Consider the following 12,295-nt stretch of genomic DNA (forward strand, 5'->3'; position numbering starts at 1 on the left):
AATGCTGATACATTGGAGTTTGGGGACCATGGCACTAGATTTGGGGGTCACCGTGGTACTTATGTACTGGGCTTGTTGAATGAATGACCTACTGCGACCACCCACCTTTCCACTTTAACCAGGCCCTCACATACCCCACCCATCTGACCTGCAAAAGAACAAAAGGGACACCAGACTGTTAGAGAAATACTGATTTTAATTCAACATAAGGTAAACTCTAGGCATCTGTCATCTTTCAGCCTAAAAATTAGCAAAACTGTTGAAACAAGGCACAATTTTCCCCCATACTTTGTTACATGGCTCCAGTTACAAAAAAAAAAATATGAAAATGTTAAAACAAAAATAGATGTCTGAGATTTAAAAAAAAAGCGTATAAAAAACCTCCCACAAAACCTGTCAACATTGTTCCTTAGTCTACAAAATAGCACCAGTAAGAAGAGTAAAAGGTGTTAAAAACCATTACGACAGCATTTCTGAAATGCAGCTTGTCCGACTTCCCATTCCCCCTAAAAACGATTTATCGATTTATCATGGAATAAAAAAGGACTTTAAAATCTCTGGAGGGTCGAGCTTTTATTGCAGTTTTCCCCCTGCAGTCTCTTAGATGAGGGGAAAGTGAGAGGAATGTGCTTCTGCCCCTGGCTGTCACTGCTGAGTTTAGAGAAGCCTAAGGAATTGAGGTGTCATACATCTAATCTGGGGACCTGTGCCTGCGGAGTAGGCTGGAGGGTGGGGGGACGGGTGGGGGGGCGTCTTACCTAAGCCTCCTCCTCCTCCCCCCTCACACGGGGAAGGGGGGAAGACAGTGAGAAGCCATACCCGTCTACACAATACATGGCAGCTTATAACCCAGCCCACCCCTTCCTGAGCTTCCAGAGGATTCTATTGCAGTCACTGGGAGGGATTTAGCTAAGGGTAGCCCTGCCCTTGGGTTTATGGGGGAAAAAAATAGCCCTGAAAGTGATGATGATGTCATCCCGGCTGAAATCACCATCCTTGTGGAAAATACTCGAAATGGGCCCCGGATCCCAGCCCTTTATACTGAGGCCAGGGGAACATGCCGGGGAAAATTCAAGACAGACATGGACATCATGTCCTCTTCTGCTAGCCCTAGAAGAAACCATCCTAGGCCCTTAAAAGGTCCCTTAGCTACATGTCTACTGCCACACACTCCTGGAAACAAGGAGCTGCAGACATTTAAAAAATTAAAGTCTTGCAGTAACTGTCTTGGGTGATTTTTCAGCATTAACCTGAGTATCGGAGAGCTGTCGGCACTGTGGTTTTGGTATCTTAGCCATCGTTTCTCTAAGCGGTAAACCCAGGAGGGAAAAAAAACCATCTTACTACCTATTTCAAGTTTTAAAATTTTAGAAGACAAAATGAGCACCGTGTTTGGCCGCTCCGAGCGGCCAGGTCTGAATTGTGCACAAGGAGATGGCACCTCGGGGTCCCCCTGCCAGGAGGGGACAAGGCAGCTCTGCTCCCGACGAGGTACTCGGCCTGACCCCACACAGCTGAGCTGGGAAGGGCAGAGCCTGGGTGCACCTCCTGGGTCGTGGCTCTGCCCACAGGCCCTGGTGCCTGGGGTGCTATTCACAGGCAAAGTAGTCCTTCAAGGGGGCGAAGAGGTGTCGGATGACAGGTACACTCCAGGACCTCCCGAGCAGCTTCTGGCGGGCAACACGGCCCATGTTGGACACATCTGTGTAGTGTACGGGAAAGCCGAAGATCCTGGGGGTGGGGAGGGGGGCACCAGAGTGAAAACACAGGGAGTCAGATGTGCCCCCTCCAGCGTGCTTAACGCCTCTGGGGGATCCTCGCCTCGGCAGCCAATGTGGTGCTGCTCTTCCTGCCCTTTGACCCGTCCCTTCCACCAGGCCCACCAGGCCTTCACATGAGCCCTCTCTTGACCCCCAGAGGTCAGGCCCACCAGTTCTTCAGCACAAATGACTGTCATGAGGGCATGGTCCCTCTCTGACGGCACCTGTCTTATGCACATCCCTATACTGACTGGCACAATGCTCCTGGCACATAGATGGTGCTCAGTGGACTTTTCTCAAATGAATGAATGCCAAGATGGCTGGCCAGCCAGCAGACAGAAACGTACCTCTCTTCAAACCACACAAGGACAGAAGTTAGGCAAATTGCCTTAGTAAGGAATAAGGACACTCACAGAATGGAACTTATTTCCAATCAGCAGATGCTCAGATAATTTACCGTGAGTAAACTGAAGCATCCTGCATTTTGTTTCCTTCTTCAAAGCAAACTGCTGGATCAAGCGCCAAGCTGGACTTAATGGTAGATGGCAACCAAATATACCAACAGCCTCCTGAATGGAATTCTACCACAGGTCTGGGAAGAGGCTACAGATACACTGGACCTCATTGTTTCCCAGGTTTACAATCTAATACCACAAATTATACCAAGAAATAAATCCAGTTGTAGAACTAAAATATCTGGAATGTAAATACTCTTATCAAATAACCACAAAACACAGCCAAAAATGTAAAGAGAGGAATAGTCATAGCCCTTACTACATTCTAATCACAATAACAAAATAAAACAAAAGGAGTGAGAGAAAAAAATTAAATATAGAACAGCAGAAATGAAATCTAAGAGCTGGTTCTCTGAATCAAAATAGACACACTACCAACTTAGTCAAATAAATGGATAAGGGAGAAGACAGACTGTGGCTAAGGAGGAATCAGCTTTAGAACAAGCAACTTGGCAGGAGGAATCCTGAGAAAGAGCAATGGCACGTCGGGGGTTTCCTTTAGCTGGATCCTCATACATCCTAGTGTCCCAGCATGGTGGGGCAGGCAAATGCCAGGGCAACACAGCCAACATAGACAGATGTGCCATCTCATGACCTCATGTTTTGGATTCCTCACCACCACAACCCTTTTGCCATTTCTGCTAGGAAATAAGCACTAACTGAAAAGGTTACTCCCAGCCCTGCTAACATAGAAGGTCAGTGAGACCATGTGGAATTAAGGCAAGCACTTGCCCATTCCCACTGCTGGCCTTAACCATGTTTTCTTCCCCTTTCTCTCTATCTGCTCGATTCCCCTTTCCACGTACAGCCTTGCTCACCTTTCTAGCTCAGTGCACCACAAAACATCTTCTTTGCCATTCATGACAACAGGGAAAAGTTGGTTTTTCCCCTGTCTGATCGAGTTCGACTTGGTGGTTATTGTCTGTACTTTCTTTAACTGGAGAACAAAACGACATCATGGAGTGAGCACAGAATGAAGGGTTCTGGGTCAAGGCTCAGAAGCAGGTGAGGGAAGGAGGAGGGAGGGTGGGTGGCAGAGAGAGAGTGTCAGGGCCAGGCTCCGAGAGGGAATGAGAAAAGGAGAGTTGGAAGGACAAGAACACTCTGTGCTTCCCACAAACACCAAGAAATTAATGAACAGGCAGGACCAGCCTCAGAGAGAACAAGAGATAAACAACAAATGACCACAAATGAGATCACATGGGGGCCAAGAAAACAGAGTTATTGATCAAGCAAGATTAAGCAAAATTAAAAGTCCACCCAGATTGTAGAGGATGGTCAACCAGGGCTTGAATGAATGGAGCTTAGCTTAATGGAAACATTGAAAAGTAAGTTTATGGAGATCTTAATAGAATTATCCAGGACTTAACAGTAGATTTTTTTTTTTTTTCTGCAAAAGTGTACTCATTTCTCACTGGGAGGATGAGCTGAGTCTCCGTGGAGCGTGCCTTCACAGTCGGAAAGTCTACTTGCCTTTTCTCATAGTGATTTCTGTTTATCAAGAACCTCTCCTACACTGTACTTGAAAACAGGATAGAACAATTATGGGGGGAAAGAAGCCCAGCACCAGGGAGTCACGTGGGGGGAGGGGCAGGAACCAATTGGACACCAAGGTCAAGTCCCGATTAGAGATCGCCAAGTGCATTTCCCAGTGGGCCAGGCACAGAGCACATCTTACCTTTGCTGTCCTATTGAACTCCAGGCAGTCCTGCAGCTCGAGTTTATCATTCTTGGATGCTATCACAGGCCTGAGAACATCCAAAACCCATTACTTTCTACCACCTGGAAAGGGGCCTTGGCTAGGAGCCTCCCAAGGTGGGAGTGAGAGCCCAAGCTGCAAAACGTGCTCTGGCAGTGAACTTTGCTACAAATACATGATAAGAATGGCCCGGGCATGAGCACAAGCCTGTGTGCTGAGCCAGGGACAGACTAGCCCCTGGATGGGGGCCAGGGGGCGGGGAGCCCAATGTCCAGGAGTGAATGCTCCTCCTTCCCAAATGTTAACAATAGTCAAAGCTCCTTCACTGAGGGGAACAGGATGGGGAAGCACATTGTTGGAGGAGTCAGGAGACGCCTCAGTCTCAGCCCCACTGCTCACTGGCTGAGTGAACAACCTTGAGCGAATTCTGCCACCTCTCTGAGCCTCAGGAGCTTGGATTAGGTCTTTGTGGGTCAACTCACTACAATTAGCACATCAAACCCATGATTTGGTTGCTTATTGCTGGAATGCAGCCTCAGGAGGCTTTAATAGTGGGTCCAAGTAAAGACAAAAGGTGGTTCACAAAAGGACTAAAATTAATTCCCCCTTGTAACTTTCACCACTGAAACCTGCAAAAGCAGAGAGAGGAAAAACAGATGCTTGAGAAGGAGAATGGATAGAACTTTAGAAAATGAAGTGGTTAAGCAGGTGCAGACCAGAAATCCAGCAAAAGGTCTGAATGCACAGAGTTGATGAATGCCACAGCATCCCTGTGTAAGTAACTCCAAGGCCAAAAAGAAATCAGACATAAGATTGGATATGGTGCCCGCAAGAGGGGCCATCGAACACAGAATAATACCTCACACTGACCTCACCCTCTCTCCATTCCCAACTCTTCCATGGACCCAGGGGAGCTAAGGGCTCACAGCCCTGCTCTACCTTCTGTTGATTCTAGGACTGAAATCTTAACAACCAAGATGTTTGGTCTAAAGGCTGGATTTGGGTCTGTGACCCAGGGTTGACGCTGGCCGAGTCATGGAGCCTGCAGAGCCCACCTGTAGCAGCTCACTTCTCATCCCAACTCAGATAATGCTCAGCAAATCCCATTACCTAGAATCTGATCCTTCCCTGTAATCCCACAGGACACCCTCCTGGAGCCACTGCTCTCATTGTGTTCAGTGCATGTGGATGGTACCTCGAGCACAACACAGTAATCAAAGTCAGAGCCCTCCTCCCCTGAACAACACCTCAGCTGCCTTCCCACTTCTGCATTCATCACGTTGATAGTCTATTCTTCCACCAGAAACCCTGAGAACCAGAGACACAACTCATTTCATCCACTTAAAATCTCACGTGAACTCCTGGGTCAAAGTAAATATGTGTTGCCATGACTACAAGCCTCACATAATTTGGCCCATACTTCGGAGTTCTCAGCCCTCCTCTCACACCCACTCCACACCCACTCCCCACCCCTGGAACACTGTTCTCCGGAGCTGCTCTGCAAATGCCCGTCATTGGCCTCCCTGACCCTCTCCCTTCTGCTCTCAATTGCATGTCTCCACTCCATCACATTGGGTCCTGCTGGGATGAGAAGCCTCCCCATCAACTCTTCCAGTGCCCCCTCCAACCCTGACCCTGAAATCATTTGTCTTCTCTACGCCTCCCTCACTGGCTCTGTGAGAGCCAAGACTGACATCTAGTCACCACGGAACTGGTAGCAGGGTCAGAAGTGTCTGGCAGGGTGACAGCTCAGGAATGGAGTGAATAAGCCAAGTTCATTCCAGACGTGGACACTGCACCATCTGATGGGCTGATAATGAAAATGTAAGACACCCAACAGAAATCCCAAGCTATTCCAGTACCTTCTCACCTCTGTCCACACTTTGCTAAATGTCTGAAAGTTATGCTTCCAACACTTCCTTTTAAAGAAGAATTTTTTTGAAGCTAACTCATTTGCAAGTTATATTACCATCACATTTGGTATCTTAATTAGCAGGTTGGTCTCCGTGAAGCCACATAACGGAGATAATTAATCCTCAGCCAAAAAACTTGCCTTGTGGCTTTCAACGTGAAAGGACTAGTGAAAAGTTGGGGAAAGATCTCAGTCAAGAAAATCCAAGGGAGACAGGCTTTGGGCTACCAATTGTTATCTCAGCTCTGCCACCTGATTGGTCACCACAGGCCTGGTCCAGGGATCACTTCGTCTCGGGGGCAGGGAGCTTAAGTTCATTTCCCAATGGACCGTAACTGGGAGGAGAGGTGGGGTGTAGAAACATCAGCATCCCTCGCTGGGAAGAAGTCTGCTCCAACACATGGCACTTTTAAGCACCAGGTCCCTAGGCAGAGCAGAAATAAGTGTACTGAGGAATCCTGGCCTGAGATTCTCAGGTACTTGGTGTACAGTACTTGGTGTACAACCATAACCCTATGGTTGAAGGGGTTGGTCTGAAGCAGAGGGTGAGGCCTTTTCTCAGCAGAGCCAGCTCTTTCTACAAGGTTCCAATGTGTCTCTCTCATAAGAGTCGATGGTTAATGGCTCATACCATTAGTTATATTGAACTTGGCTGTTACCTGCCCCACTCGGAGCCCCTTGTTACCTGTTCATCCCGGGCAGGTTGCCCCAGAAGTATCGGGCTCTGTGAGCAGCAGACACCTTGATGGCATCAATCATCACTGGATTACACTGCAGGGAGAGAGAAGGGAAGCTGCTGGGAGCCCATGGCAGAATTCAGGAAGCAGACAGGTGACATGGCAGTCCCCTGGCTGTGCAGGAGGCATGGTTCCTGCCAGGCAAGGGACAGACTAATTCCCCTCAAGAATCTGACTGGAGGACATAGCTAGTGCCCCCATATTAATGGTGGGGAAAGAGACCACATCAGACCGGCAGGTTGTAAGAGAAAGTATCCCCTGGGGCACGCCATGTTATTACAGAATGTACTGTGTACAGTGGTAAAAGCAGCTCAAAATTGAAATCCAGCAGGTTGAGGTCCTGGTTATGGAAATGCAGTGTTGGCAAAATCTGACTTCTGCCACTGATTGGTCAGGTTCACAGGGCATGAGGGAACTGACCAGCCAGTTCTATAACCTCACTAGCAGAACGTTAGCTCTAAAGTTGGGGGGAAATAAGTATGCACATAAAGTATTTACTACAGTGCTTGATGCATATTAAACAGTAAATAATTAACTTCCCATGGTCCCTAATGCAGAGTTTCTGGGAACAAGGGTGAGAAAAAAAAAAAAAAAAACTCTCTAGAGTAAAAAATCTCTTTCATGATGTCTCCAAAAGTAGGTGATGGTTTCATCATCTGACTTCAATGGGTTTGGGGTGAGGTGAGAGATCAAATGTTTTCCAAGTACTAAAGAGAACCAACCCACTCCATTCCATTACTCTCAGACCTAGCCATGCCCTCCATGGGGAACCCGGAAATCATTCACAACACTGGAAATACCCTACACCCCCATTGCCAGCAGGGCCTTCATGCTCATGTTATCTTGACAATCAAGACCCCGGGTCCCCTCACCTCCAGGAACCGAGAGATGTCCCGCTTGTCGCCAACCTTCATGGCCACCACATTCTCAAACATCCAGAAGAAAGGCCGGTCTTCACCCTCCTTGGGGCGTGTGTAATTCAGCAGGTGGTAGAACTCAAAGAAGAGCCGGCCTGTGCCCTCTGAGCCCACAAAAGAAAACGGCAGAGCCAGGTTCAAACCGTTCAGCTCACCCCTCCATACTGAGACCAATGGGTTCCCAATGACCAGCTAAGGCTGATGCCTTACTGTCCCTTCTCCCTGCCACCCTCTGCAATGACAGGCATCAGCACTGCAGTACTCATTTGTATCTCTGGGGACGGGGGAGTCACTATGAGGCATGAACAGAGGCAACAGGTAAGTTTGGCCAGAAGCTAACAGCTCCCTCTCAGCCCACTCCTCCTGGACCAGCATGCAGGGGACATAGGGTCTCTTGGGGCCACGGGAAAGATGGGATGCTCACCATACAGGCCTTTCCTGGCAGGATTCACATTTGAGAGATCATTGCATGGGCTTCCACCAATCACCAAGTCAAAGGGGCCCCATTCTTCAATCTGCAAGAGAAAAACAGTCCGGGATGGGGGTGAGGATGGAGAGATGAACAGGCTGGGTTCCAGGTAACCAGCTAGAAGAAAACCCACTTCTAGGTCTTGCTTGGTGATTTCAGTCTCCCAACTCTACCTTTGACCCAAGAAAACCAAATGCTCAGGATACGCTAAGATCTAAATCATTCTGACTGATTTCCAAGTTGCAGGTTTAACACTACAGCTTGATGGAACCAAACCTTCTCTTCTGCCACAACCCCGGGCATGGAGAAGGTGGCAACGTGGCTGTGAGGATGTGGGGGACTCAGGGAGTGGAGGAAGAGGGGGGCTGCCCTCACATTTTTCTTTGTGATATTCCTGACGTCGTTCACGTATTTGATATTGCCCTCGTGCTTAACAGTTCCAACGGCGATGGACTCTTCACACACTTCAGAGGCGACATATTTCTCCACTTTGATGCCCAATTCTTTGAGGACCAAGTACCCTGTTTGGGGGGTGGGGTCGAGGGGGAGAGAAAAGACATCAGGGTTGTCCTGCCGAGGGCCCCTCCTTTCAGTGACTCTAAGCCATCTCCAGAACTCAGACCAGACACAGCAAGGCCATAGCAGTCCTCAAGTGGACCCCTGCAAATGGCAGGGTCTAACCCTACCTAACTGCACACTGGGCCCCCAGGCTCTCTGCGGAGTTTCATGAAGAAAATATATATGTATAACTGGTATAGCCCACTGGCAGCATTTATTAAAACTGACAGGCACATAGCCAAGGCCCCCCATCTACCACCCCAGCAGAGTCAGATACATGAATGGGTATCTTCTCCAAAACCATGCTGAGAAAAAAAAAGCTTTAAAAGCTGTCAGTGTTTTAGGCAGGTGGACACCGGTGAACATAGAAGTACAAGTGATGCTAAGTGCACAGCAACTCATTCTCACTGCTTCCTGCTCTAGTAAAAGGGAAATGTTCCTAACAATGCATCACAGGACAGTTCTGACAATTAAATGAGTTAAATCAGGCAAAGTGCCCAGGGGCAAACATGCATGTCGGCTATGCTTATTCTATACGTGGGAAACCTAGAGGAAACGGGAGGGTACAAGATTAGAGATGTTAGGAGAACAGTTGCCCAGTTAATAATCTCCAATATTATCTATGCTTATGGAACGGAAAATAATTTTCCAAAATTCCTGTACATAGTAAAAAATAAAATGCAGAGGCTAAAATATCCAGGCCTTTAAAAAGGACCAAAAGAGGACCAGGTGGGTGAAATGGGGGAGAGGTTTGAGGAGAGAAACAAGGAGCCAGTGGATTTCTCAGAACAGGCGACCAACAGGTACTTCCCAGGGGTCTTTCTTGACACTGATAACGGACACCTGGATCAGGTGAGCATGCCCAGGTGAACTCCTAACTCACCTGTCGCAATTCCGTCAAACAGGGACAAGACTCGAATGGGTCGCCTTCGGTTTGCGGGAATCGCAGGGTATAACTTGGGGGCTTCCTGCCAGGTTAAATAAAGAGGTCATGGAGGTCAAGGTGTGGGTATGGGGAGGGGGACTCAAGCTCTGGGAGGAGGAAGGGCTGGCCTTCCTCTGAGGGACACAAGCCCTGAGCTCTGCCCTTTCTTCGCTGGGATGCCCTGGGGAGCTTTGGCACAGATGGCCCTTCTACCCTTAGACACGGAACAGATGAGGCTCTGACACAGGTGCAAAGTCACCCACAAAAAGACACGTGCTCCTCCATGAACTTGCAGCCCAGGAAAAGCCACATATGCCCACTAAGACTTGGGAGTAGGTCACAGGCTTCCCTCCGCTCTGCAGTTCCACTAAGACTAAGGCTGGGTCAGTTCCATCCCTATTTCTTCAGCAGGCCCTTGAAAAAGCCAAGCCAAGAAGGAGGGGAGGGAAGAACACTGGAGCCGCCTGGGAAGCGCACATGGGACAATTAGCCGGGCTCCAGTCTGAGGCTCTCAGACACTCCTCTGTACAGCGGAGCTTTGTTTCTGTGAACTCCACGGACTGGGGCGGGTGCCAGGCTTACGTAGTCGAGCCCCGGGTCGCTGGTGAAGAAGGCCTGCAGGCGCACACTCCAGTCCTTGCGGCGCCGCAGGATGCCATGGCAGCGCTGGGGCAGGCACATGTAGCAGCTCCAGGGCTCCTGCAGCTTGGCATCTGCCGCCGTGCCCGGGCCCACCAGCACCTCCAGGCACTCCACGCAGAAGCACCTACGCCGGGTAGCGGGGAAGAGGGGTGCCCGTCATCAGGCGGCTCTCCTGCGAACCCCACCCTCCCCACGGAGCTGGCGTGTGCTGGCTGAAACCCTCTCGGGCCCCCAGTTGCCCTTTCCCATGGGCGGGAAGGCCCTGTGTGTGAGGAACAGTAACCTCTCCCTGGAAACCTGGGCACCCTCAGTCCACAGGCAGCTCTGGGGATCCTTCTCTAGCCCGCTCCCTGCCTTTCTTAAACCCATCCCTACATCCCACTTCTACTTCAGGGACATAGAACCTTCAAGGACAGGCCCCCACAGATATAATACTGACTCCGGGCCCCGTCCCCAGGTCAGCGAGGCTCCAGTCCCCGTGCTCACCGGCAGCAGCTCGTGTTGCTGCAAAGCAGCAGCTCGCGGCCCTCGCAGCACACGGTGCAGTAGGACTGGTAGCCGTCGTCGTCATACATGTAGAACAGCTCAAGGAACCGGTCCTGGCAGCCAGAGAGAAATGCCTGTGAAATCGGAGATCAGGGACCTCCAGGCCCCGCTCGCTTGCTCACTGGCGGAGGCCCTAGAACGCAGCCACAGAACAGGTCATGGGCGGCCTGGTGCTCTTTACAGGGACAACTGGCTGGGGTCTGCGGGGCACCGCCCCTTGGAAGGAAGGGTGGGGCGATCGGGCCCCACTAGAGCCTTCCCCACCGCCTACACGCAGGTGCTTCATCCTAGGGAAGTGCAGGGAAGTTGAGAAGAAGGGAAGGGGCAGGAAAGTCCAGGGTGGGGGTTGGTCTTACCCGGCACGTCTGGCAGAGTCCACCCTCAAAGAGAGGGTGGAAGGACATGGGGTTTTTCCTACCACAGGACAAACAGCTATCTGTAAGAAAGACAGGGATGCAGCTTGTGGCAATGACAGCCCCAAGATCAGCTGCTGAAGCCTTGGGTCTCGTTCTTATTTACTCCACGTTAGGAATATGCCAGTGATTCTTCACAATTTGCTCCTTTGACTGTGCTTCAAAGTTGCCATCTCTGTTCCAGAGATGGAGAGGCTAAATCGACAGCTCCAAGCAGAAGGTCCCACAAGACAGGCAAAGGTCTGACCCAGAAACGGGAGGGCAGGGTGGTGCCCACAGAACAGAACAAGGAGCAGCTGTGCCAGCAGAGGAACCAAGCTTGGAGGGCCTGGTATGAAAAATCTTTAAAGACTCTTTACAGACTGGGACTTTTGGAGAATTTGTGGTGATGCCAGTTTGCCTGTTGTCTCATCATGATAGGACTTGCCCGTGACCAATCCTACACAGAGCCATGGCTGTAATTTCAGAGCCCGGGTCCTTTTACTATAGGCTATCCTGTCCCTTCACATCAGCAGGTCTTACTGATCTACATCACTGACCAGGTGGACTGGGCCTGCAAAATAAATACCAAGCACGCCCTGCCAGGAAGCAGACAGATGAAGGAGTCTTGGGGGATAGGAGGATCACGGGTCCAGGTTCCCAGAATCAAAAAGGCCTGCTCCAATCGGGGCTCCCTGGGTCAACAGCTCTGTTGTTTTCCTACCCAGCACTGACTAACCACTTAATATTTGTTGACTAAAGGACATCGGGCTGAGGAAGCAATAGACAGCTGTCCTCACACATTCCACTAGATGAGTTCCATTAGATGAGTACTGGGCAGTTTCAATTCCAGCGGAATTCCCAGCCAGGGCAAAGAACCAGAGTTGGCTGGAGAGTGACAGTGGTGAAGTGTGTCCGCCTTTCACCTCAAAGCCAGTTGCAGTGCTCGTTCAGGGGGCTCATGAGGTCATAGATTATGGTTTCAGGTTTTGGGCTCTCCCAGCCCAAGCATCGTCATTTCCATTCTGTCCCCAGGCACACTTCCTGCTCACTGATCTTAGGAATCAGCCTCAGTGAAAATCAGGCAACTCATTCTAAGTAGCATCTGAGTAAGATGTCCATGCCTCGACCTGAGGTCAACGCAGAGTTGGGGGTGGACCTCCGCAGGGCAGACCAGCAGGCCTGGAGCACAGGCTGGGAGCGCTACCCAGGCAGGGAAGCCA

General features: G+C 50.1%; 1 protein-coding gene across 1 annotated transcript in view; it reads right to left on the reverse strand.

The window, feature by feature from the left end:
* Positions 1-276: 276 nt before the first annotated feature.
* Positions 277-12,295, reverse strand: part of DNMT3B (DNA methyltransferase 3 beta) — a 37,000-nt gene continuing 24,981 nt past the window's right edge. The window contains exons 12-22 of the mRNA XM_081257388.1: positions 11,037-11,116; positions 10,621-10,733; positions 10,075-10,258; positions 9,451-9,535; positions 8,385-8,530; positions 7,965-8,055; positions 7,496-7,644; positions 6,572-6,657; positions 3,954-4,023; positions 3,094-3,212; positions 277-1,731 (exon numbers count right to left, since the gene is read on the reverse strand). Of these exons, the coding sequence (XP_081113514.1) occupies positions 1,590-1,731; positions 3,094-3,212; positions 3,954-4,023; positions 6,572-6,657; positions 7,496-7,644; positions 7,965-8,055; positions 8,385-8,530; positions 9,451-9,535; positions 10,075-10,258; positions 10,621-10,733; positions 11,037-11,116 (1,265 nt within the window). The 3' untranslated portion in view covers positions 277-1,589. The remainder of the gene's footprint in view (positions 1,732-3,093; positions 3,213-3,953; positions 4,024-6,571; positions 6,658-7,495; positions 7,645-7,964; positions 8,056-8,384; positions 8,531-9,450; positions 9,536-10,074; positions 10,259-10,620; positions 10,734-11,036; positions 11,117-12,295) is intronic.

This window comes from Mesoplodon bidens (genome assembly GCF_964165515.1).
Source record: "Mesoplodon bidens genome assembly, chromosome: 15".
NCBI classification, from domain to species: domain Eukaryota; kingdom Metazoa; phylum Chordata; class Mammalia; order Artiodactyla; family Ziphiidae; genus Mesoplodon; species Mesoplodon bidens.